The 24,961-nt window shown below is 41.7% G+C and overlaps 1 protein-coding gene across 4 annotated transcripts in view; it reads left to right on the top strand.

Annotated features, from left to right (window-relative positions):
• The window catches only part of LOC142050131 (transducin-like enhancer protein 4), a 98,949-nt gene that overhangs the window by 40,488 nt on the left and 33,500 nt on the right, over window positions 1-24,961 (top strand). For 3 of the 4 annotated variants that reach the window (XM_075078480.1, XM_075078479.1, XM_075078477.1), the window contains 2 exons: window positions 13,853-14,057; window positions 14,458-14,474. In XM_075078480.1, coding sequence (XP_074934581.1) covers window positions 13,853-14,057; window positions 14,458-14,474 — 222 coding nt within the window. The remainder of the gene's footprint in view (window positions 1-13,852; window positions 14,058-14,457; window positions 14,475-24,961) is intronic. The other variant, XM_075078478.1, reaches the window with a different exon arrangement.

The following is a 24,961-nucleotide window of genomic DNA, read 5'->3' as shown; positions in this document are numbered from 1 at the left end:
GCGGGCTTTGGTGAAGTTCAGTAGCTTGATCTTAGTAAAAGTTGGTTACTACCTGAAAACTTTTGCTTGCATTGTGCCAAGAAGACTAATGGGGTAATTAATGTCTCTGCTGTGTCCATTCCCGGAAGCTGGGTCAGTATCTGTTGGTTTTTTTTTTTTTTTGTCATTTTAAAATAACATTGCTTTCTTCTGGTCTGCTGGTGTAGCCACCATAACAGGTAGCTTTCGTATGACAACACTGTGCTTTGGGAGGGTTTTTTTGATCCCTCCTGCCCGCATCTTTTTTCTGATTGGTGGCCCAAGACTGAATATTCACCACACTTTCTATTTTTACATTAAAAAGTAGCTGTTACTTTTCTTTTTTTTTTTAAAAAAAAGGTATAACCAAAATTGATGGCAAAATGACTTGTCACCAGTGTGTTTGTAGATGCCCTGCTCCTAGCCATCTGAAAATATGGGTGTGTGGAGCCCCTCTTTTAAGAGCTTTACAGCCAGTGGTATTAGTGGTATAGCAGTCCTGCGAGGTTTTATGGGTGTGGGCAGCCACAGTGTTTACATTTTACAACTGGAGAGGAAAGGCGTAACAACGGAAGTCGTGGCCATTCACACTACATAAAATAAAGGTGAGAAGTCATAGCTTAATAGCACATTATTCACATGTATAATTATGCAGTTGGTGCAAGCAGTTGTTTAAGTTATTCTAATGAAGACACTACAACTGTACTTCCCATCTTCTGCGCCCTCACAAATGCTTTTTCTTTTGTGTATAGATTATACATAAAAGTCTCTTCCTTTTTTTTATTCAGTGTATCAAACACGCTTTGAAATGCTAATTATTCCATTTACTTTCATTAAAATTCAAATTGCTGAGTGAAGATGTGGATAAGGGTCGCCGAATAATCAATCTGAAGTGAAGATATTGCTTCAATTATGCCTCTGTCTTTTAACAAGGAAATCAGGACTCTCTGATCATTGCTGACGGTAGTGTAGAGCAGCGGTCTGATTGTAGCTTGTTTTTAATAAGCTGTTTCGAACTCTATTTTGTATCCCTCTGACCACAAGAAAACACTGGTAGTCAATTAGAAGATATAAATGGAAAAGAGTAACCTTTATTTCCTCTGAAGTGCCCGTTAGAAAGAAGGGGGTGAATCGGAGCGAGTCGTGTAGAATCATGAATAACATTTGTTGTACATCTTTTACGCTCCAGTGAGGAGAGTGGGAGATGAATAATTTCCCAATTAGTTTTCATTACCTAACCAAAAATATTGCCTTATATTAACATTCTTTGCATAAAGTAGCTAAAGGTTGGCTTCTTTGTTAAAGAAGTTTTTACATGACTGTGCTGCATGTGCGTATGTAGCGAGTGTGTATATGTGCATGTACCGTTGTGTGTGTACGTGTACGTGCGCACGCATGTGTACGAATACTTCACAGCCTATTTGTGTACATTTTTGCCATTCACCTTTGTATGTATTGGGGAGACCTCAAAAAGCAATTTGCTTTCTAGTAAAGAATACGTTGATGGATGTAGAACATGTGATGTTATAGATAGAGGCTATTGCACTCATTATTTAAGTTTATCCTGCTTTCATGAACCACTAAACCACACAGAATAAATACAAACAGACTAGACACTTGTCTCAGAGCCTGGCAGTAACTTCCGTTGGTCTTCCCCCACCAGAGAGAAGTGAATTTTCTGTTTTGTTTGTTGCTGTCTGAATTTATCTCTTCAAGTCAGTTGAAATTCTGTTGCCTCACATTTTCATAATATCTGAATTTTGGTTTTGTGCATTAAAATGGGACAGCTCTCACCTCCCTCACAAGACTGATTTTTACCTTGCTCTGCTGCCTTTTTTCACACTCCTGTTTTATATTGACTTAGGAAATGCTGTGTGGACCTTTCGTTAATTTTAGAAAAGCAGGAGCGATAGGGGCTGAAAATTTCATGTTCACCAGGTTTAAAGAGAAGTAATCTAATCCAGTCTTTAAGAGATTCATTAAAAAATGGAATAAATAAAATAGCAAGTTATCAAAAAAGCTTAAGTTCTAGTTGCATGAATACCCACAATAACGTTATGTCTGCACTTGGAGAGATTTTGAATTTGAAAATATAGCATGGGACTAAAAAAGGCTTGTCATACTTTGTAAAGTGAATAGCAATAAAAATAAAACAAGGAACATAATTAGAAATCATGGCTTTTCTATATCTCTAATTATGTTGTCTGGCAGAGTTTGTGTTTTTTTAACCCTGTGATATTTTAAAAGCTTCCAAAGTTCATTTGCTCTTTATGGTTTTTAAAAATGTATCTTTTTAGTTACCCATTGAGCTGTGTATCGGGTGAAGACAGAAGCAGTATTTGAGTTTTTTAAATACAGCTGTAGCCTTAGTTTCTCTGTGCTTTGTGGGGCCCTATTCAGTTTACCTCACTCCTGCTAAACCCTTTTGATTAGAGTGGAGGAACCCTGGGTTTGAGTTTAAAATGGATTTTACCAGAATAGAGGATCACACAAGAAAAGAATCGAATGTGCACAAATCATGTCTCTTTTTGTGTTTCACATGTATATATTTTTGTATGAATGTGCTCTGATTTAATGGAATCTGATGAAGCACCTTTTAACTTTGCAATATTATTCTATCTTCATTGGTAAATGAACCAAGTCACTGATCCATGCAGTTTAAATGCAAAATACTGAAGTGAGCCTGGAACCCAGAGAGACTGCTTGTTCTCCTGACAATAAACTAGTTGTGTTTAATGGAATGAAACACAGTTATAATGACTTCTTTCACAGGTCACGTTCAGTTTAAAACTGTTGACGGGCTGAAACAAGTTAAATATCATCTATCTTCTTCTGGGGAGATGCAGGGAGAAACAACTAAACCAAAACTAGGTGTCATCAGCATGCTGCGGGAAGACTGTAAATCTGCAGGCATCCAGATTCTGCCTCTGGTGTTTGCCATGGACAGTATGGTATAGCATCCTTCCTCACAGCAATTTGTAGTGCACATCCGGAGCTCCTTTCCAGGTTAGGTGTATCGGGATGAGCAGTGTGCTTTATCCTGTTGATCTTGTCATGTGTCATAGCTGCCGTGTTTTTAAATTAGAATCTGCAAGATCACACTGTTGGAACAACACACAAATTGTAGTCTTAAATCAGTAATATGATCTAATTAGAAATGATGTTTTCATTTCCTGTATTACTAAATTGAGTCGTCTAGCTGTCTTAAAATTTTTTTTGTTCGGTTTGTTGGTTTTTTTTTTTTTTTTTAATCCATTTTACTATATAATCAGAACATGCTGTGTGAATGTGGTTACGTTTTAATAAGGGAGCCAGGGAATTATCTTGTAACTTTATAAGAATTTTATCAGAGTCTTTCCCACCCCCCAATTAAAATAGTTAGTTTTCAACTGCAGTTCAGTAGTAAGGCAGAAATGGAGGCCACTGCTTTTGTGCCTGTTTATCATACGGAGAAAGATACATGTCCCAGAAAACTTAAGAACAGGTATGTGATGGTGTTCAAAGCAAAGGCAGTTTAGCACAAGAAATGCTGAACCTCAATTTTTAGCAGTGACATTTTAATGATAGGAAGTCTGCAAAATTATTTGCCATCAATTGTGAAGGCAATAACAAGCCTTGGTGGTTTTTCACACCCTCTGTGTTAAGTGCTTTCAGAATGACAGCGTAAACTGTGTTGGAGAACTCCAAGGAAGTAAAACTGATTAAAATGTTCATGCTTGAATGGTGCTGATGGAATAGTTCATTTGGACTTTCTCTACCTCCTGCAGCTCAAGCTGAAATATTAAAATTCAGTGGATTTAAATCTCTCTCCCCTCAGCTCAGGAAAAAAACATTACATTTTAATAGGTTTTAAACTCATAATTCATTGGTTTGGAGCAGGACTATTAAATCTATTTAAATATTACTTGTATTACTAAGGAAATGATTTAAATTATTTTTTCCTTTACTATTCTATACATCTGAGTGAAAAAAAAATGGCCTTGGTTTAAATTTTAAGCATTTTGTTTTATTATGTCACTTTTATTATCTTCTTTAAAAATAAGCAAATGGCAGTTACTGGAAGAAAGGAGTCTTTCTGTATTGTTACATATAATAATAAAGCTTTAAAGTTCCTTCTTTAATACACTGCTTGTCAGAATATCTATCCTATGTTTGAAGCTGAGGTGCTTATTTGACCCATCTCGAAAGGTGTGTAATTTTTGGTTGCTTTCAAGTGAGTAGTCCATTTTCAGGGAGAGCAACACCTGTTTAAAAAATACCAGTATGCCGTCCCAGGTGCAGGAAACCTCTGAAAGCAGTGCAGTGCAGATAAATGCACACAAGTTGCAATAAAAACTTGGCATCAGTGCACATGCTGTCATTGCTGCGGCGCCAGTGGTCCGGGGCTCCTGATGCCAAATGCCAAGGCCTTTTTTTTGCGTTGGTGCTTAACGTACAGAGGCATCTCTCACTCCTTGTGGAGGGTGAGTTGTTTCTGCCTCTTGCATGTGCTTGCACAGTGAGGCAGAGTGGCGGGGTTTTGGTTGGACGAATGCAGCTGAGGGGGAATGTTTTAATTCCAGTTTGTGTGGCGAAGCCCTTCCTGCCAAGTGGGTCCATTAAGAAATGGGAGCTTCAGGAAGGATGGGGAAGGGCGGTAGAACAAGTGTGTTGCTGCATGAGGGCAACAGTCACTTGTCTCTCTGGCCCTTCTGTATTGCTTGTTCAAAGGCATTAAGCGGTGATTGAAGCTTAAATGCTGTAGAACAAGTTGGCCACCTGCTTTATGTTGTACACATGTTGTTACAGTGGGAAGGTGGCAGAGGAGATTGACTTACTGAGTACGTGCTTTGAGTTGTGTTTATTTGTGCACCCTAAAGAAACATTGTAATTAATTCCTCCCCATTTAATTACTCTTGTTTGCTGTTTGTATATTGGGGAGGCCTGATGATGTGGTCCCGCAAATTTTTTCACACTGCCTAGTACCTAAAATTTAACTGTAGAAGCAACTGTAGATATAGAAGGCTTTTGGATGAGTTCTTTTTGTTTTGAATTACTCCTCTGAAGTCTGGCTAGGTTAAAGACACCACATTATTTTTGGGGAAAGGGATGTTTTGTAGGGATTTTTCTTCTCCCTTTATTCCCAGGTGCCAGCTTCAGAGAGTGCCTTGCCGCTTAAAGTCTAATTTAAATAAATGTCTTCCATATGCAGTATTATCCTGATTTAAAGAAGCTGAAAATGAGGCACACAATCTTCTTAGCAATTTTTGAGGGAATTAATAAGAATGTAAATAAATACAGGTTCCATATTGACTGAAAAAACACTCTGAGGGTGGATTTTAAATGCTGTTCCTACACTTGGAATGGGCTGTCCCTGTTTTCCTCTTTTCCTCCTATTCTTGGTGGCTGTGGTAGTTACTGAATTTATATTGGCCTATCACTATAGGAGCAGTCAGTAGTGTTGCAGTGTGATGTGCAGACCACTTATTACATCTCCCTGCCAATATGCTGATGCCAGAGGCCCTGCTCGTTATGCTTAAGTAAGTGTGTATGACATGAGTGTTACGGCTCACCTACTGTATCTAATCAGGCAGGAGAGCTGACTTCTGCCTCCATATTTCTGAAGGTTTTCCAAACCCTGGCACCAAAGTTATGTGACCACCATAGGGTTTTTTTTGAATTAGGATTAATCGGTGTAGATACGAAGAGTCCTATGGAGAATTTTCTTCATGTTCTACAGTATGAACATATACAATATTTTATTTATGACTTATTTTTGTATGCTCTCACTTCACACACAGTAGAAAGGGGAAAACACTGTTGCCAAGGTGGTCTGTACTCCAGTGTACGGAATCTGTCTCCAACCGCATACAGATTTTCCTGTACTCCGTCAGACTCTTGGTTCGTTATGTGCTATATATTACCTTCAGTGATGGCCTTACACTGGTGCTTTGGAAAGAAGAAAAAGTGTATAAATGATCCGTTCAGTTTTGAAGTACTGTGAAGGCAGGGGTTTCCCAAAAATGCCTCATTGCAAAATCAACAATGTTTATGTACTCAGTGGAGATGCAGCCCATTTAAGTATATATCCTTACTGTATGGTATAGCCTAAAGACAGTTATTATTGTGTCATGGTTTCATACCACAGAGTTCTGATACCACCCTTAAACAAGGTTGTATATTTATCACCTAGACTTCTTCCCAACCACACTTTGTAAGCTGTTGCCTGCAGCTATGAATGAGGACCAGGACTCCATACAGTGGATCAGTTAAGCGTTTGCTTTTCTTCAGGTATGAGAGTAGTTCTTTTGGTGTCTTCAATCTAAAGTGTAGGCTAAAGCAAGGGCTTTAGTGCTTAACTGGGATGGACACTAAAGTACTGCATAAGGAAAGTATTTCCAGATGTTAAGTTCATCCATGAAGAAGGAATTTAAGAGGTCTTAAAGATTTAAGTTGTCTGATATTTCAGAATGTTTGACTTTTGTTAGTGAGACAGTTCCTTGCTTATTGTTTGGTGAACTTCTCATGGGCACATCCTTAGTATTTGAAGGCATCTTCAAGCATTGATGAACTTATTCCTTTGGAAGAGGCTGGGGCAAAGAGAACAAGTGGTCCTTTCACAGTCTTGGAGCTTTGATTTAAATCCAGGTGATTTGATCCTTGACAAGACCTTCCTTTATCAAAGCTGCTGTAACTGGGAAACTGCACTAAGGCAAAAGAAACCGCTTCAGGTTTCAGTTATTTGACTAATGGGTGCTACACTAAAGAGACAGAACACTGTGTCTCTCAATGAAATCTGCTTGGAGAGAGGTAATGGTATCCATGTGTCCTAACACCTGACGTTGACCTGTGGAAAGAGGCTGCTCACCACTGAGAAGAGCAGGAATTACAGTGCGTTGTGTAGGACCAGAGCTGCACCATAAATGCTTGTCTTTAAAGACACAGAATGGGTTGAAGGAATAGATCAATCCAAGCAACCCAGGTTTTTTCCCAATTTTTATCCCAATTTGCTGAAACCCAACACAGTGTGTATTTTTATGTTGTAAGCGTGATGAAACATAGTGTTAGCACTTACAAAGTTATGAAGCCTGTGCTTCTCAGTAGTTGCTATCCAGAAATCTGACTTGCTAAGGATTGAGTTTAAAAGATGCATAAGATGCATCTCCTTTATGGTAAGACTACATGGCTCTTAAACTATACCTTGTGAGGAAGCTTAGACTCTGGTGATAGAACTGCTTATAGATTTAGCAACTCAGGTCTGTCTGTGACCAGTGGCATTACTTGACCTTTTTTCTAGCTTTTATTGTTTGATTCGTTATACATCTCAGATGGTACTTTTTTCACTTCTCAGTCATGTTTATGTAGGCCAGGGCTTCAGCAGCTTTTTCACGTGAGGACCCTAGAAGAAGGTTTTTAGGGCTGTTCTGGGAAAACCATAGGCATTTTTCTGATTTTCTAGTTCTAAAGAAAAGGACCAAGATTCACAAGGCCACAATGGGGGAACTGTTTTCCTACTGTCAGTCCAGAGGGGAGAAGGTATCCTCCCAGTGTCTGTGAGTAGGATCTGAGTGGAGCTCTTGGGTAAATAAGGTACTTCAACCAGTGTGCACCTACCTGTCCAGAGCTGATTTTTGCCATCTGTAACAGGAGACACCCAGTTGCTGCCACTGTTACTATTTTCTCTGCATTGGTATTTGTGAAAAGTTTTTGAGACAGAGGTTTGGTATGTGTGGCACATTTCAAACCAGTGGTGCTCCATTGGAAAGACCTTGAGCTTACTTGCATTTGATGTTTTTTGCTTTCCCTTGCAGGAAATACAGATTTTCTTTTCCTTAGCTAGCAATTGGTGGGGGAGAAGGAAGGAGAAGAGAGCTTAAGTGGCATGATTTATGCAAGAATTTCTGCCCTTTATTAAATGATAATAGAAAGTTATTCTAAAGAGCCTAATTCTTCCTCCCTCTGCCCCCAGTATGAAACTGAGATGGAAGTTCTGAGGAATTGAGTCCTGCAAGCAGAGGAACTACTGAACTCCAAGACCCTGGGGGAAGGTGCACTTGGCTTTTTGCAGAGGACTAGGTTTTTCCTTTATTAAAATGCTGGGTTTTTTTCCCCACAAATCTTTTATTTCGTAGTGGGTTGTATTAATTTTTGTGTTACTTCTGTCCTCTCTCTACACTGAATGAAAAATAGTCATAAGGGGGGAAGGGAGGACAAATAGTGAAACATGTATCCTGACAGACGTTCCTATATATATGATTAAGAACAGAAATGTGCTCTGCATATATTGCCTTTCATTCCACAGTGTGATTCGGGAGTTGGCTTTTTGTTCCTAGATGACTTAGAAAATCTTTGAGGCAATTTGTAGATATATGATTCTGATAGTTTCTTTGTTATTTATGTAGGAGTTCTAAATGCTTCCCTTCTGATTAATGACAGCTATTGATTTTTCACCTTCCCCCCATAGTTTTCTCAGTGGAGCTTGCTTTTCCCCTGTAGAATCAGCATCCTCAAAGGCAGAAATTACTGATTCTCAGTGAGTAAGAAGCTTGGAATTTGCTTTTTTTATTATTTTAAAAAAATTGTTCTTATAATTTGTCTCCTCCTTATTGTCTCTCCTTTTTCATTGTTCTTCATTCTTTTTTCCTAGATTTTGTCTAACCTGTGCATTCATTCCCCTTTGTGAACAGAAACATCTGTGTTTTTCCAGTAGATCAGCTGCGTATGAATGTTTAGAGTTCCCACTGATCTCTGATACATTTCTTTCACACTAGGCATGTTCATTTGCAGAATGATCACTCTCCCTTAAAAGAGTAAGGATAGTATGTTGCTCTACCCTACATCTGTACCGCAGTCTCTTTATGGCAAACCAATCATGAGATACATATATATCTATATGTATAGAGCTCCAAACCATTCCACTAGAGGAACTGCTGCATGACTCTCTTTGTAGGCTGTTTTCCCGTGTTGTATCAGAAAAATCCTTTCTGTAATGGTATGCCAGTAGAGAGGGGACTGTAACAAAGGAAGTACAAACAGTGTACATCACGTCAGGGGTACAAACAGGCATGATAGATAAAAATTCATATCATCCTAAGTGCACTCATAACTGCATGTGCCAAAGGACTTAATTTTCTTGTTGGTCTTTAAACAGTTGGCACTGATACTGTGTACTCTGAAGCCATTGGTTTTGTGTCTTTTTTTTTCCTCTTCATCTTGGTCGCTGTTGTATCCGTACGCTATCTTACTAATGATTCAGTCTGAGCAATCCCTCACTTCATCTAACAAAATTCAAACAAACAAGCTATTTTATCCAGATTTTTTAAGGTCCCCTCCCAGCAGTATTGCATGTGTGGGTAGTGCACACATGTGTATAGATATAAAATACCTATTTGAGATATTAGTCTTCAGTTTAGATGAGTTGTTTGGATAATGACTGTGAGCTTTCAGGGGCTGTAAGAGGAAAAGTGGTAGCTTACTGTGACACAGAGCTGCTTGGAAAGTATCCAGTAAAATCTTGAACGTTTTCCAGGAGAGTAGACTTTGAATGTGCTGACTATAACAAGAGAGCATTAGAAGCTAATTTGTTAGTGGGTTTATTATCACATTTTACTTTAAATTTGATCTCTTCAGATGTGTTGGGAAAAGAATTAAGCTAAGCATCAATATTTAGAATTGCAGTTGTAAAAATTGGTGATACTCAGATAAGAACCTTTTGCAAAGCCTTTTTACCCATTTGTTTAGACATGGCTTTGGAGTTATTTTACTCCTTACTGTAGACTGCCTAGAAGAATTTGCAGAAAATGAAAAAAAACAAAAAACCCCACAAAACAGATTAGTAGCTACCAGATGTTATCTTTATTTGACATGTTATGTCTTGAAAGTTTTACTTCAGTTTTTACTACTGAGCTGATTTAAATGACCATCTTCCTAAACTTATTACCAGAAAGAGCACAGTCTTTTTTAGCTTCTTTCTGATTGCTGGGGTTACCCTTGCTCTTATATTTTTGTGTCTTGGATGTTTCTTAAAAACATTGCAATCTATTATGCAATTCTGCGGGACATATTTCTTGGTAGCTAACTGTTGCTGGTTTTATTTTTAAATAGTTCTGGAAAATACACAGCACAATAAAACCTGGTGTACTGCCTTTGCAAGTTTTCACCTATTATGCATTGATGCTGAAAATGTGTGCTTGACTTTATGCATACTGTAGCCAACTGTGATGGAATTGTCTGAAGTTAACCACAAGCTAAGAGTTCATAAATAACATGACTAATGATAACAAATTAAAGAGAAAATGAAGGAGTGGGAAGTGAAAGCATTAAAGCAACATCCAAAAAAAAAAAATTACATGGTTGCTCAGTTGGCTCATTTTCAAGCTTTCCTTGCAAGTTTTTAAATGTGTCAGATTTTATGATCTAAATTCATAGTACAGGCAGAAACAAATGTAAACTTTCTTCCATAGTGGAATATTTCTGTGTAGGGAGAATATCTGTCAGTTGTCTTACGCCTCCATGTCTTTGGCATTTTGATGACTGGGGAGACCACCTTTTTTTACTTCTTTGTAGCACTAACCTGATGTGCAGTCAGTTAAGGATTTGCCCGTATTTTTATAACTTTCCCTGTAACCAGGCATCTGTGTACAAGCCACTTGGGAAGCTGATGGTGCTCACCAGTGACACCCATAGGCAGTGGAAAAGCAAAACGAAGCTGTGGATGTTGTGGGCATTTCAGTGTAGTAATAGATTTCAAAGTTCTGGAAATGGCACTGTCACTTTGTCTTTACCTTCTTGAGTAAGCCTGTTAGCAAATAGCGCTTAATTATGCGATTCTATACTTTTTTCCTTTTGCTCTTTTATATTATGAGAGCAAAAGCTAGCCTGGTGTTTCACTTGAATTCTTCTCATTTTTGTTTTCAGATGAGCGCTCACTTTTGCAGTAGTGTTGCTTGTCACATTGGAGGAGCTCATAGTCCTTTCCTGTACCAATGCAATCCTAGCCCACAATCCTTCTCTTTTTGAACTTTTAGTCCTATTCCAATCTATCAACACACACAGCGTTACCTGTGTCTATGTGGCACAGGCATGTGGGGCTATACTAGAAATTTGGGTGTTAGCTTAGGTTTATTTAATGGTCTGGTTTTCATACCGAAGTGTTTTCTTGTGCCATTGCAATGTGACTAAATTGCGCCAAATTTCTGCTGTATCAGTGAATGATACTTTTGTGACCAAGTGGGACATGTTCTTTCCAGGTTTCATGTTCCCATCATTTTCCATGGAAGAGCTTGATCTCTTCAGAAAAGGTCTCCATGGCAGGAGGGCTGTGGGTTTGGAGTTTTTTTTCCTATTCTCTACACGTTTTTTTCAGAGCTGTCTGCAATTCAACTTGCAGTGAAAGCACGTTGGTTCTTGGCTGAGAGGGACTGGGCCAGCCATGGTGTCCTGGGTGATCTCAAGCCACTAGGCACTGAGGTGTCATTACCCGTGCTACTCTTAATGCCCATATTATGCCTGGGAGGCATTAATGATGTTTGGTACATCCGAGGTGCAGTCTGTGCTGTTGTGTTGCTGAGCTAGATAAAGAAGTGCCCAACAAAGAGCAGTAAAAAAGGGGATTTAGTGCATTTTTCTTTAAGCCCTTCAGAAACCAACCTGTACCCACAGAGGAGGTCAGGCAATCCAAACTGGGTAGGTCAGTAGGCAGATCTGTACAGATTGTACAGTACTGTGCAGTGAGTGTCCCTTACCTTGTATACTTTGGTCAGCAGAGAAGCAGTTAACAAGGGGAAAACTGTTGCTGTTGATATCCTCAGGCCCTTCTCAATGCCTTTGCTTCGAGTCATTGGCAGATTCAGGCAGATATCTCTTGCACTGATTTATAGCATGTTCTTCAACAGGAATGGGAAATTCCTTGTTTAAAAGGAGACTCCAGAACACAGATTTTGTCCACACCTTTTCTTTCTCTCTCTCTCTCCTTCCCCTTCACCAAATCCAGCATGCCAGATTGTTCCTTTGCTGTAGGGCAGCCCCATTCAAACCCTGAGGCTAAACAATACACTGTTGGCTCTTCCTTCGTTTTGCTGTGGTTAATTTAAAATTCTGAGAAACAAAGCATCCTTCCATAAGAGCGTCAAGCAAACAAAATGTGTTCGATTCTTTCTACAAGGCAGAGCACCTGCTGGAATGACGTGGGTTCGCAATCAGGAAAAGGATTGAGCCTTCCCTCTTCCACCTGGAATAATCTTCTTTCTGGTTTTCTGTTTTTTTGCGCCCTCCCCTTTTTTGTATTTTTAATTTTTTTTTTCTTCACCTACCTTTTAGATTGTTCCCTTCCTTTACCTGGCACAGATCTGGGTTGGATGGCATGTGCATGGTACTGCCAGTCTGATTCCACTGCCTGGGCTGTATTTCCAAGAGTAACAAAGGATCTGTACTTTCACAGGGGGACGTTGAGGGAGGCATGCGTGCAGTGTGCTGCACAAGTAATATAGTGTATGTATGTGACTCAGTCTTTTACCTTCAGCTCACCTCTTGATTGATTAAAGAGCTGGATTCAAGGTGGGAAGTGCATTTAGATTCAAGTGAGAAACAAATAAAAATAGGACTTGAATCTTTGCAGTTAGCAATTTAAAATTGAATGTTTTTATGCAAAGCAAGTTAAGTTTTTATTTCTTCTTTCAAAGTCCTTCATACAGACGAGCAGGGGGGAGAGAGCAAACCTAGATGACCTCTTGCTTGATTTACCCTGGGTCCTGAGCAGTGACTGCTTGAAAACGAAAAGAATATTTCAGCATTAATCTAGTTACTGTATGAACAGAAATTAGGTGGATGGTTACTGGGCAAGCCTTAGACCTGAGCAGATCTCTCTTGGGATATATTTAACATAACTTTCTTGCCAGTTTGGGGCTTTTTTTTCTCCCCCCCCTCCCCCTGCCTTCCCATTCAGTAGCAACAAACAAGCTATCTACCCCACAATGGTTAGTATAGCTCAGAGCCTGATGCAGCCCTGGTTGAGGTCAAGCACTCCAATTCAAACCTCTCAAGGGCTTTCTCTATGTGTTGCCAGTGTACTGGTAAAAATGACTTTAAACTCTTGTCAGCGCAGTTACTGGTGCATGCATCACAGTCCCACTCAAATAAACCTGTCACAACACAGAGTCAGCAGCTAGAGAAGAGTACAAGGGCAGGCCTCTAGCTTTTCATTCGAGCATCACTAAACGTGCACAGAGTGCCCAATTATTTCAGCATTATTGAGCAAGCCTACAGGAGGACCCAAGCCTTGCTACATTAGATTTTCTTTAGTAATTTGCTCAAGTACCGCTGAGGACACTTAAAGGGCTTAAAACGGTGGCTGCAACCAGTTTCCTTTTCTGGATTGTTAATTCAGGTTTTCTCTTTCAAATTAACTCTCACTGCATGCTGTGCAGTAGCGCTGGGAGAACTGTTTAACACTAATTTTCTCAATTTTCAGCCTTTTTTTTTTTTTGCATTATATAACTGCTTTTATAGTTACATATATTTTGATTAGACATGTACGTGGTGTGTTTCTGCTAGAAATACTAAAATATAATACCCCTGTCAGAGAAATAAAAATTTAACCAAAACTAAAAATCCTTTCCTTTATCTTTTTGTTTTGTTTTGGGTTTTTTTTTTGGTTCTTTAATTCAGCCTGAAGTTCGTAGATTGCATAGTGTCCAAACATACGGACATTTTTAAAACCCCAGGATGTTTGTGAGAGTTAATACCTGAATTGATCAGATGCATTGGTTGATCTGATCAATCACATTTGATGTACCGGATCAATCGGACAACCCCCAGCTCCCGAACAAATTCAATATCTGTGTTTCGTTTTTCACAGCAGCAACAACTCCAGGCCCAGCATTTGTCACATGGACATGGTCTTCCCGTGCCGCTCACTCCGCACCCCTCAGGCTTGCAGCCTCCAGCCATACCACCCATCGGCAGCAGTGCCGGTCTCCTGGCGCTGTCCAGTGCACTGGGGGGGCAGTCCCACCTCCCAATTAAAGACGAGAAGAAGCACCATGATAATGATCACCAAAGAGGTAGGTGCTGCCAGATGAGTGTGTGGCTTCATTCTTCTATTTTTCCTTCTTTCTTTTTAATCTGAAGTCTCCTGTTTAAAAAAAAAAAAAAAAGGAATTTTCATAAGAATTCCTAGCTAATTCCTTCAGTATTTATTACCTAACAGTAGCCAAAAACTGTTCAAATGCTAGAAATCTGGTTTTATAAATCTGGCTGTACGGTATTAATAATTAACTGTACAGAAAAGTTAACATCTGTGCAATTTATTATTTAACAGACATCAGGATTCTTTCTTCCGAGTATGATAAATGTACAATTTTATGTAAACTAACTAGTACTTTTCTCTTCCTCTCTCCCCCCACCTCCCCATCCCCTGCCACCGCCTCCCCCTCTCGCCCATGGGGGCTACTCTGCATGCAGACAGAGACTCCATCAAGGTAGGACTCCATTTCGTAGGTGTAAGGGGTGGCTCAAAAGAGTTGTGCACTGTGTTTTTCTGAAGTGTGGCCCCGAGTGGCAGAAAAAGTCACAAAGTGAAACCGGGTTGTGACACTCGTGTTGATTAGCAGAGCCTGGCACAGACTGTGTATTACTTAGAAAGTGGCTGGTGGTGGGGCCCCTAGGGTTGCAGGTGATGTGCCATCCAGTGGGTTTGAGGCTGTTCCTGGTAAGGAAAGGGCTGCCTGGGGTCTCTGCCCAAGCTTACGAGACAAAGAATTAGCCAGTAGTTTTAAGTCATTTGGAGGCTGTAAACTGCAATTCTGATATGTCCTAATACTGCATTTATGGAAAGAGAGCTCCATTGCTTGCGGGCGAGAGGTGGGGTGCTGCCCGCTGTCCTTGCCGAAGCAGTTGGAGAGGAGTGAGCTGCCGTTCCCTACCCTGACGAAGGTGGTACTCACACTGAGGATCCTGCCTGCCTGTTCCAAAGTTAATATTCAGGCTCTGAATGACTGCAGCATCCTGTGCATGGTAGTTATAAGCAGATGTAATACACACCTTGCGGCTCATGCGAATCTGAGCATTCAGTGATGCGTACGACTGTGATTCGGTGTGTGTGCCTGGATGCTTCTCCGCACTGGATAGCCACCAGAGGCTCTAGGAGGCTCCTGTGGTTTTAATGTTGCAAGTGGGGAAGCGCGTCTTGTCCCTGCCCTCTCCTGGATCAGTCTGCTCTCCTTGCTGCTGCTGGTGATTTACCGATTCGCAGCAGATCCGGTTGTTGGCAGCTATGCAGTTACCCACCCAGCTTCGGTAGCTGGATGCAGTTACAGAGTAGAGCCCGAGTAGTTTCCACAATTTTCAGGAGCATAAGATTAAGGCTTTTTATAGGTGATGGTGAGTGTGAAATGAAAGAAACCCTTCTCTTCCAAAGGGCAAGACATATACCCACCTTGCTGAGCACTTGCAACCCATTTTTCAACTCTTTAGTGGTGCTTTTTTTTAGAAAGGTGTAATTTATTCTTGGGGTTGGCCAAATGGCAGAAGAGGTATTCACAGCATGAGCCTTGGGTGCATTAGATGAGATTACCAGGAGCTTGCCAGGCAGATGTTACTGGTGTGTCCTGGACAGCATCGGGAGGAGCACGGTGGCCAGCACATGCTTAGCCCCCACCAGAGACCTGGCTGGCTGGGGCTGCTGTGCAAGTGGCTTTGCCTTTGCTTCTCCAGCAGCTCCAGGTGGGGACGTGTCCCACAGCCTTCCCCAGTCCACCCATTCTGCCACTGGCAACCCTACCACATCCCAGCCAAGTACAACTGAGCCGACGGTTGTCAATTTTGCTCTTACCCACGTGGCCCCATATAAAACCACGAACTGACAGCAACTCTAAGTCTTTACTGTGAGCAGCAAAGGCACCGAAGCTGTCTATCTGCCAACACAGGACAACAGCGTGTTGGATTTCACTTCAGCTTCCTTGTCACAAATGGCTAGAGACTGGGATTGTTGCTTTCTGTGGCGAGGCTGGCCACAGATTAATGCTGATTTCCCTAGAGCACCCCCTGTTCGCTGTGAACAGGTAGGTTTAGTCCATTTTCTTTTTCCTGCACCCAAACAAACAAGTACAAGCAGGGCAGATCTCTCAGTGCGGGAATACAAACCCACCTGGTTTCTTCAGTGAGTTTACATACCTGCACAGTTTCGCTCAAGAAGGTGAATGAGGAGAACTGTTAGTATATGCTAACTGCTGTTTTTAAACAAAATATGCCTAGTTGTGTTTCTGTAATGTCTGTGGGGTGTTGGGGTGTTTATGCTGGCATGGGTGTTACGAGGAGTGTTTGTACCAAAAAGGCTGATTTTTTTCTGGGAATGATTCAAAGGCACTGTTATTCATACAGCTTCAAGAGGGAGAGGGGGGCGTTGCTATTTTGTGCCAATTTACTTTGAAATGTTAAGTAGATGTTTGTCTTGCACTGCGTTCAGGTTGTGAGTTGGCTTTTGTGTCAGCATTATGGGGCTTGCTGCCAGCTTTGCAAGGTGAAATAGTTTGCTAATTTCCTTAAATGTTTTCACTGATGCCCAGAGTAGCAGTTAGTTGCTTGTTCGATCGATCTGTCCTCCCTTAAGTGGCTCCTGGTTAAGAGAGGCTTTTTATGATTGTCTGCTGTGTGACTTGAGATGGTATTTGTCAGCCGGAACATGCCAGTTGCCAGCAGCTGGAGTCTGTGTGCTTGTATGAAATAATTTATTCATGCAGGATAATGCTCCTTAACATTTAACAGGTAATGAACGTGACATAAATTTCCTTCTTGCTTTTAATTTTTCCCTTTCCTCTTCTAATGTGCAAACAGGCAGCTCTGGTACTCTAAATAGTAAGTAATTTTTGGCCATCTGTCAAAAGGAAATTTCAATACAAATTTAAATTAATGGTGCCTGAAATTTTTTATAGCTCCTCTAAAAGCCTCTAATGTGCAGAAAATTCTGAATCTGCTGGTAGTAATTAGTGTAGCATGTAATGAGGATATGGGCAATGTTATACAGCCCCAGTGTAACGTTTTGATATGGTAGCAAAATTTTGATTTATACAAGGTTGTGCCTGGGTTTAATTGTGAGAGACATTTTAAAGTGTTTTCTTGCTGATACAGATTATTAAGCAGGGCAGATTTTAGAATAGCTCGTAAAGTGTAAATTTACGCTTTAGTGTACGATTCAGATAACGAAGGTACCCTACCCATTTCTACAAAGAAAGGAGATTGGCAGAAGTGTCCCATTTTCTGCCACCACTTCCCGCACTTTGGAAGTGCTGGACAGTTGCCTTCCTGAAAATTTGTCTCCAGATGTGCTGGTCCTAACCCTCTTCCAGGTTCAGCCCAAGGAAAAGGCAGTTTGCATTACTCTTCTAAATCTGACATTTTCTGCCTGGTAAGCCAGTCCAGGCTTGCATCCCTTCCCAGCACCTCCCTGGAGCGAGCAGTTCGCCTTCCAGATAACATGAGATTGTCCAGGAGCTATTCCTAAATAATAGATGAGCAGCGGCACAGCAAGCTCCATGGAGAAGGGTGGCTTTGGAAGCTCTTTGATTTCATGTTGGATTCAGTCCTCCGAATCCTTTGTAAAGTTCGAAGTGTGGGAAAACTCTAGACGCAGTAAACTGGGTCACGGGAGCGCTCTTTGTGCAGTGGCAAGGCTCTGGAGCGGACAAAGGGCAGGGAAGGGTGGCAAGCGCCAGGGCTGTGCTCAAAGTGCAGCCGTGGCTTAAGGGCTCTGAGGGAATATAATGTGTTTAGACAGAAAGGCAAACAAACAGCTCTGTAGTTAACCGAGCAGCTTTTCACAGAGGACTCAGTGTGTCCCCTTTTCAAAGCAGTAAAACTTCTTTAAAAACAAAAAATTATTCTGCAGTGGATTCTTGCTTGCTAATTGCACCCCACAAGGATTTTTCCATCTCCTGCAGGAACTGCTGGTGGAGCAGGTGTGCTGTTCTTCCCAGCACTGGTCCTTACCTATGCTTTCTGGGGCTAACACGGCAGAAGTTTCTCTGGTCCCTAACAAAGTCCCTTCCGTAAAACATAGCCTGTGGAAAAAGCTAAGGAAATATTTTGTGTGCAGAAGCACCACGTGGCAGAAAGTAATCCAGCACTAGCAGTCTCTTCCCGTGGCTGTTGCTGCGGCAGCTGGAGTGAAGGAGCCCCCAGATGCTGACTGGGTTGCGGGCCTGCCAGAGGTAGGCGGGATGTCCCCGAGCACGTTATTCGGGAGTCCGAGAGTCTTCTGAATTGCTGCCTCATGCATAGTACTCAACTTCTCTAGCTTTTTACCACATCCGTTGTTAATCCAGATCTGTTGTTCTTTATACTTATGTGGTGCGTTGCCTTTTTTTTTTACCTATATTATAAATTATTTAGGGCAGAGACCATACCCATACCAAGACTTGCCAATGCAATGGAGGCTCTGTTCATTCTGTTGCCGGGGGTTACCATTTCAGCAGCAACAAGTGCCAATAATTAACAGCTGCCGTCTTGTGGCAGGGATAAAATAGCCTGTTTGAGATTCCTCTGGCAAAGAAAGAGTTTTAAATGAAAGGATCTGAAATAGTGCATCAAATGCAGGTCTGGGGTGAATTTCTGTCCAACTTGATAGTGAACTAGGAGAGGTCTGTCAGGGCACATTCAAGTGGGTTTAGCAATAAGATTACTTTTGCCTTAATCTGTGTGAAGGCTAATCATGACACATGTGATGGATACAGGGAAAGTGGGTGGGTGCGATTCCCACGTTCCATTTATATTTGTGGTGGCGGTGCTTCTGAGTTTAGGTTCTTGAGCTGTTAGCCACTATTAAGTGTTCAGACCTCTGTTCATTTAGTATGTAAGAGTAAGCTGCTTACTCCTGCAGCTGTAATTTGGTGTTTAAGAAAAAAAAGTTGTATGAGTGTAATGCTTCTGGAAGGAACAAGGTAGTTTAAAATTAAAATGCCCAACATATAGTATAACACTTCTGAATATTACCAAATGTAATTACATGGCTCGGACTTTGTTTTTCTGCTTTAGAGGAACACCACATAAACAGCCGTGCTGCGGACTTTGTCTTAATTGTCAGGTTTCTTTTAAATGAGACTTCCTCTAGTGGCATGACTGTCCAGCCAAATGTCTTTACATTATGTATTTAATGAACCAAAGAAATGTAGTTATCTGTTACACACCTAAAGAAATTTACAGAATTTTTTTCCTGATAACTTTGTTGTTTTGCTACTTTAATGCTATTCAGCTGAAAAGTACCACACAGGCTCGTTAAAATCCAGACGTTTCACACTCGTGACATGGGTTCTGCTCGTGCCTTTCTCTGTTCGGAAACAAGGTATTGTAGCGTGTGTTTTGCTTGCCGTAATGATGAAGTGGTGCTTTTAAGCTGAGCGTATTTGAGCTGAACTTGCTCAGCAAGAGTTGTGTTTTTGATCTTTGTGAGTGTTTTGGGGGTAGCATTATCAAAATATAATGAATAACTTCTGTTGGCTTACGATACAGTAATTTTTTCAGTATTAATTGATATCTGCCTCTGGGCGTGTAAGCTGTGCTGAATGTAACAGGTGCCCTAATTCCAGAAAATGTGTTGTAATTGTTTGTTTGTGGAACAGATGAATAAATATCTGTGGGGCATAGCTGGTCCTCAGGTGGTGAACGTGAATGGATTAATGATGTGATTGGGTGAGACATGCTTGTTTGTTGCAGTCTCGTCCAGTAACTGTCTGCTGAAGCAGAACAAATATTAATTAGCAGGGTCCTGTTTGTTGTCTCGGTCTATCTTATGGAGCTGATTTTTTGGCACTGCTTTTTTTTCTTAATAACCTTTTCATGGCTAGACTTGTAGCATGTCATTCAAACCCTGTGGTTTTTAACAGATTTTTAGAATACGAAACTGAACCTCAGGTATGTATCTCCCTGGTGCGTTTTTTATTTCTTTTTTTCTCTCCTCCACTCCCACCCCCAACTGAGTTTTACATTCCTTTCTTTCATTCAGTGTCACATCATTTGCCTTTTTAATGAGGTCGTCTGGGAATTTGAATTTAGTGTAGAGTATTCATATGAAAGTAACAGCCGTACTCTGGTATCAAAGAATTAGCTGCTTCTGCCATTTTTGATGGCTTCACCTCTTTTACCCAATGTTTTTTTCCTGCTTCTGTGTATTAACTGTACACTGGCCACTTACCTTGCACCCTTGTTACCAGTTGTGCCAGTTACTGCAGGGTGACTCTTATTTGGCAGTGTGCCCACGTTTGGACAGAATCCTTCAGTGCTTCTCACTGTCAAACTTTATTTTGCCACTTGGTGATTTAGAGTAACTCAAATGTTCTCTCTCCAGATGCTCTCTTCACCCAGGAGGCAAACACTTACAGGGGCTGTAATTTCTAACCTGAGCAGTCATGTCTAATTATTTCCATGGCAACAGACTGTGATGTTGATAATACAGGATTATGACTTCATGTTGTAGAGTAGGAAGAGGAAGTTTGCTGGGGTGAGGAGGTGGGTGGAAAGGTCTTCTCCGGCGCAAAGGCTTTGACAATGTAATAGCTGGGAGAAAAGTAGTAAAGGGAGGGAATGAATTTGTTTATTATCTCTTTTGAAGTGCTCCTCGTCATAACTGTGCAATTAAAATCATACTTTGGATGCTGGTATTCATGGCTTACACCAGTTTACTCACAGTGAATGTGTCTGGAATGAAGAACATGCTTGCAGGCTCGGTTAAATAGGTGTTAGTCAAAGTAATGGGAGAAAATAAACAATACTTAGAAATTTTTGTCAAAGCGGGACACAAAGTAGATGGCTGCGTTCTGCCCTATAGATTTCTGCTGGTGCTGTGATACTTTTTTGGGGTTTTTTTAGGACTTTGAGTTGTCTTTAAAACCTTTAGATCCAAAGTAACTTGAAACATCCCTTATTTTTATGCAAATCAGTGGATTCCATGGACATCCTGATTATCTGCTAAAGGGAGGGAAGGACAGATTACCTTCTGGAATCAGCGACATGGATGACACACATTGGAAGTTCTATCTTCTGGATGAAGTCACTGAATGCTAGTAGTAGGTTAATATTTGTATTAATATTTTTATTGCTCTTCCCGTCGCTTCCCTAGCACTGGGAAAGAAGCATATTCCTAGGCAAAAGTGTTGTCAGTCTCTTAGGTTGATTTTTAGAAGTTGTTGACGGAAATGAGTATTCTGACTGATTCCCAAGTTATTATGCAAGATTGTTGAGTGCATCATGAATTACAAAGTTTTAGCTGTGCTTTGAGGGAAGAAGCAATTAGGCCAGCCAGCAGGAATCGGCCGTTGAGGGGAATTTGCGGGAAAGTTACACCATGTCTCCCGCCTCTCTCCAGTACAGCTCTAATTGAGTCGAATAATTAATTAAATATCTAAAGCTCGATTAGCCTATTCTGCATAGCAATTTGAAATGTTCTGTGTTTTCTTGAGTGACATTTGGCCTTTTGAAGAATAAAAAATTGGAAATGCTAATGTTTTTCAGCCAACTAAGGGAAGAAAATAAAAATGTCTCCATAGCAACAAAGCTTCTTTCTAGATGGCTTCCTAAGATATGCCTGAACTAGAAGCAGATGTCTGATTTGAGAATCTCGCCTCCTTCAATGTAAACAAATAACTTCTAGGCAGGTGTTGGAAATAATATGGAAATCCTATTAAGGGGCCCTGGGTTCCTGTCACTCAGGAAGCCCCTGCCACAAAAGGGTTTGTTGTCTGAATAAAGGAGGCAGAGTAAATTCTCGTTAGGCTTTAGCTTTTCCCAGGAAATGATTGTCTCTGCATGCTCTTTCTCATCTGAGTCTGAATGTAAGCGGTTTCTTCTATTGATCCCCTCGCCATCCTTGCTTTCTCCCTCTCCTCTCCTGCTGGATTAGCACTTGATGGCGGCAGCGGCTGCTGCTGTGGGCCTTGTGGCATTTGTGATTTTAACCCTCCGTCCCCAGCCCTGCCTCGGTCGGTACAAGGACAGGCGGACAAGACGCCCGATGCCAGCTTGGAGTGAGAAGAGGATGGGAAGCAGGTGATGGGGGAGGCGGAGCAGCTGAGTCCTCAGTGGCTTACTGCTCCAGCTCGTTTGCGTGAATTTATAGCTGATGTTGTAGCCCTTGGCACTGCGACACCGAGCATCATCTGGACATGGGATTTTCCCTTTCCTTCTTCACAGAGACTGCAGCTTTGGAGGGGCTGTGGTAAAGGTTTTGGTGTTGCTGGCTTGCTGGTGTCACATGTTGGGATTCCAAACGAGACTGTATTTTTTCTCGTAATGTGTCTGGGAAGTTAGTGAGTGTGTGTTGGTTGGGTTTGTTTTTTTTTTCTCTTTCTTTCAAAGTTACTGAGGAACGTGTGTCTGCCATCAGTAGTCTATTAGTCTAGTGTGACACTCGTGCTGCCCTTGCACTTGCCAGTATCAGTTTGGTCCCCAGAACCTACTATGCACTACCACAGCCGGGGCATTAGCTTGCCTGTGGCCGAAAACTTCAATGCTGGGCAGGCGGGACCAGGTGCCGAGGATGCATTTTCCAGCATTTCTAGGCTGGAAGCAGAGACCATGTGTGTGTCCCCTCCTCCCCATCTCTGCTTTCCTCTGTGCGCCAGACGTGCATAGTGATGCTCTTAATAACACTCGGAGGGTTAAATGTGGATAAACACAAAACAAGGCTACTGAAAAGCCTGACGATTATCATGCAGCATTTCTCGGACTATAGCCCCCGAGACGCACTTCATAAAGCCAATAAAGCGCGCGCCGGTGGTCTCACGTTGCCCTGGCAACGGACCACAGGGCACCCTGTGTGTGAAATGCATGAACATCTGCGAATTAATCTTTTTTAGTTTGTTCTTTCCTTGGCACCGGTGGAGCCGCACTGGCTGGCAGCAGCAGGGGCTGAGCTGGAGGGTCCCCCAGGGATGTCCCCAAGCCCTGGCAGAGGGGGTGAAGCCTTGTCGTCCCAGTAGCGTTTCCTGTGGCGTAGGGACGCGGCCTGACGGCACTCTGGCTGGGATGCTTTCAGCTTCACAAGGGAATGAATAAAAAAATTTTCTCCAAAGTCAAGGTGTTACTGGGCATGTTGGTGTGCTGTGAAAAAAATAATCTGAGGGGAAAACTGAAATAAGTGCTCATGTCTGCACCGCAGCTTATTGGACTTCACCGCTCCCGTGCTTTGCCCTCACTGGATTGTAGCGGCAACAGAAGTCGAGGGGTAGCTGGTTTTGTGCAAAACGTAAAATGGAGATGTGTAACAAAAATCGGCAGCGTGATAGCTGACCTGGCAAGACAGCCATCCGCGACTGTGCTGGAGAAATGCAAAATCCCAGGGAAAGGTAGTTTCCACTGCCTCCCAGCGCAATTACCAAGTGCACCAGCACAGTCATTAGCATCCTGCCTGCACCCTTGCTGGTGCGCAGGTTTTCTTTCCCCGGCCGCTGGCTGTGAGCTTGCCCCGCTGTTCTCCACTGAGTCTCCGGGAGGACTGTAGGGGGAACACTGTGTATGTCGTATCGTCAGCTAATGCTGGATGCAATCAGTGTTTTAATGAAGTATTGGAAGTGAAATGCTGCTTTAATCTGCTAATTGCATTAAGAGGACGGCAGATTGCTCTGTATCACTTCTTTTTGAGCTGCAAGCTTATCAAAGAGTACTGAGGTGCTTTTAAGTGAGGTATTGCAGCCAGTTGGACGCTACTTGTTTGCATGCGAATATTAGCAGGCACAGCTGTACCTCTGTTTTTCTGCCTCTGGAGAGGTGGTGAATGCAGCTGTGGGAGTTTCCTTAAACGTACTTACGAGTAAGTGGGGTGGAGGGTAGGGAGAAGGGAAAAATTTCGACATGGTTTGTTCCTTTTTTCATTCGCAGGGTGAGCGGCCTGACGTGGCTTTCCTGTGCAGTGAAGCTGACGTATTTCAAGCCACTATATTTTTAAAAGAGCGCATACAGTATTTTCTTTCATATAGTAATCTTTCAAGGTCAAACTAAATAATAATATTGATTTTGCTGGCGGTGTCCTCTTTTGTCAGACTGGTGTGTGCTGCAGAGGTGCAGTGCAGGTATATGGAAAAAGGGCCAGGAGAAGTGTCTCCCCATGGCAGCTAACCTCAGAAGAAGGGCCGTCCGCAGGGTTCCGTGGTATGGGTTTGGCACAGACCACACACAACACAAAACTGGGCAGCTACCTCCACATATTTCTGAGTCTGTTGGTCATTTTATTTTAATAACAAAGTGGCCAGACAATATAGAAATCATTGTTTGCATTGAGTTGAAAAGCCAACGCTGACCTAAATAACATGAAGCTTTGCCTTGTGATGCTACACCACCAGGCATTAGGAAATCATTGTACTTGGCTTGCAGTAATTACAGCTGTGTGTTTATATTTCTTGTCTCTCCCTGATATGTTTGCTGAAACCATACCTGTTGATGCTGTATTTCTGTCCCACCTCTCTATTTGTTTTAAAAATACCAAACTGCAATTTATTTTAGCCCTCGAGGAAATGAATGTTTTGCTTTTCCTCCCCTGCTTTGAGAACCGGGTTTCTTGCAATGACCTGCAAATATTATTTTGTAATGAGCTTTGCTGTCCCATACTGCAAAATATGAGAGGAATTCAATGTCTGAATAATTTTAAAATAATCCCGTTAAAATCAATTACAGTAAACCTTGTGGGGTGAGAGAAACCATTTTTCTGCCATTCCCTTGAAGTATGGTATCTTTCCAAGTACCCTGTCAGGATGCATAACTGGCTTAGAGTAGCAAAGGCACCCTGCTTTCAGCATAAAGGCAGCCTGTCCAGGGTCAGTTTACTGCCTTTATAAAAAGCACTGTATGCTCACCACCTAGGTAGCCTAAAAGCTTTATATCACACCGCAGGGTATTTGAAAGCAATTAAGTATTTAGCAGACCTTCTGTAGGACTCTTGCGTGTTTCATGAAGGTTTTCTGGTAACTGCGTTACCTCCAGCCAT

The sequence above is a fragment of the Phalacrocorax aristotelis genome, chromosome Z (assembly GCF_949628215.1).
Source record: "Phalacrocorax aristotelis chromosome Z, bGulAri2.1, whole genome shotgun sequence".
NCBI lineage: Eukaryota > Metazoa > Chordata > Aves > Suliformes > Phalacrocoracidae > Phalacrocorax > Phalacrocorax aristotelis.
This window is presented reverse-complemented; position numbering and strand designations above follow the sequence as displayed.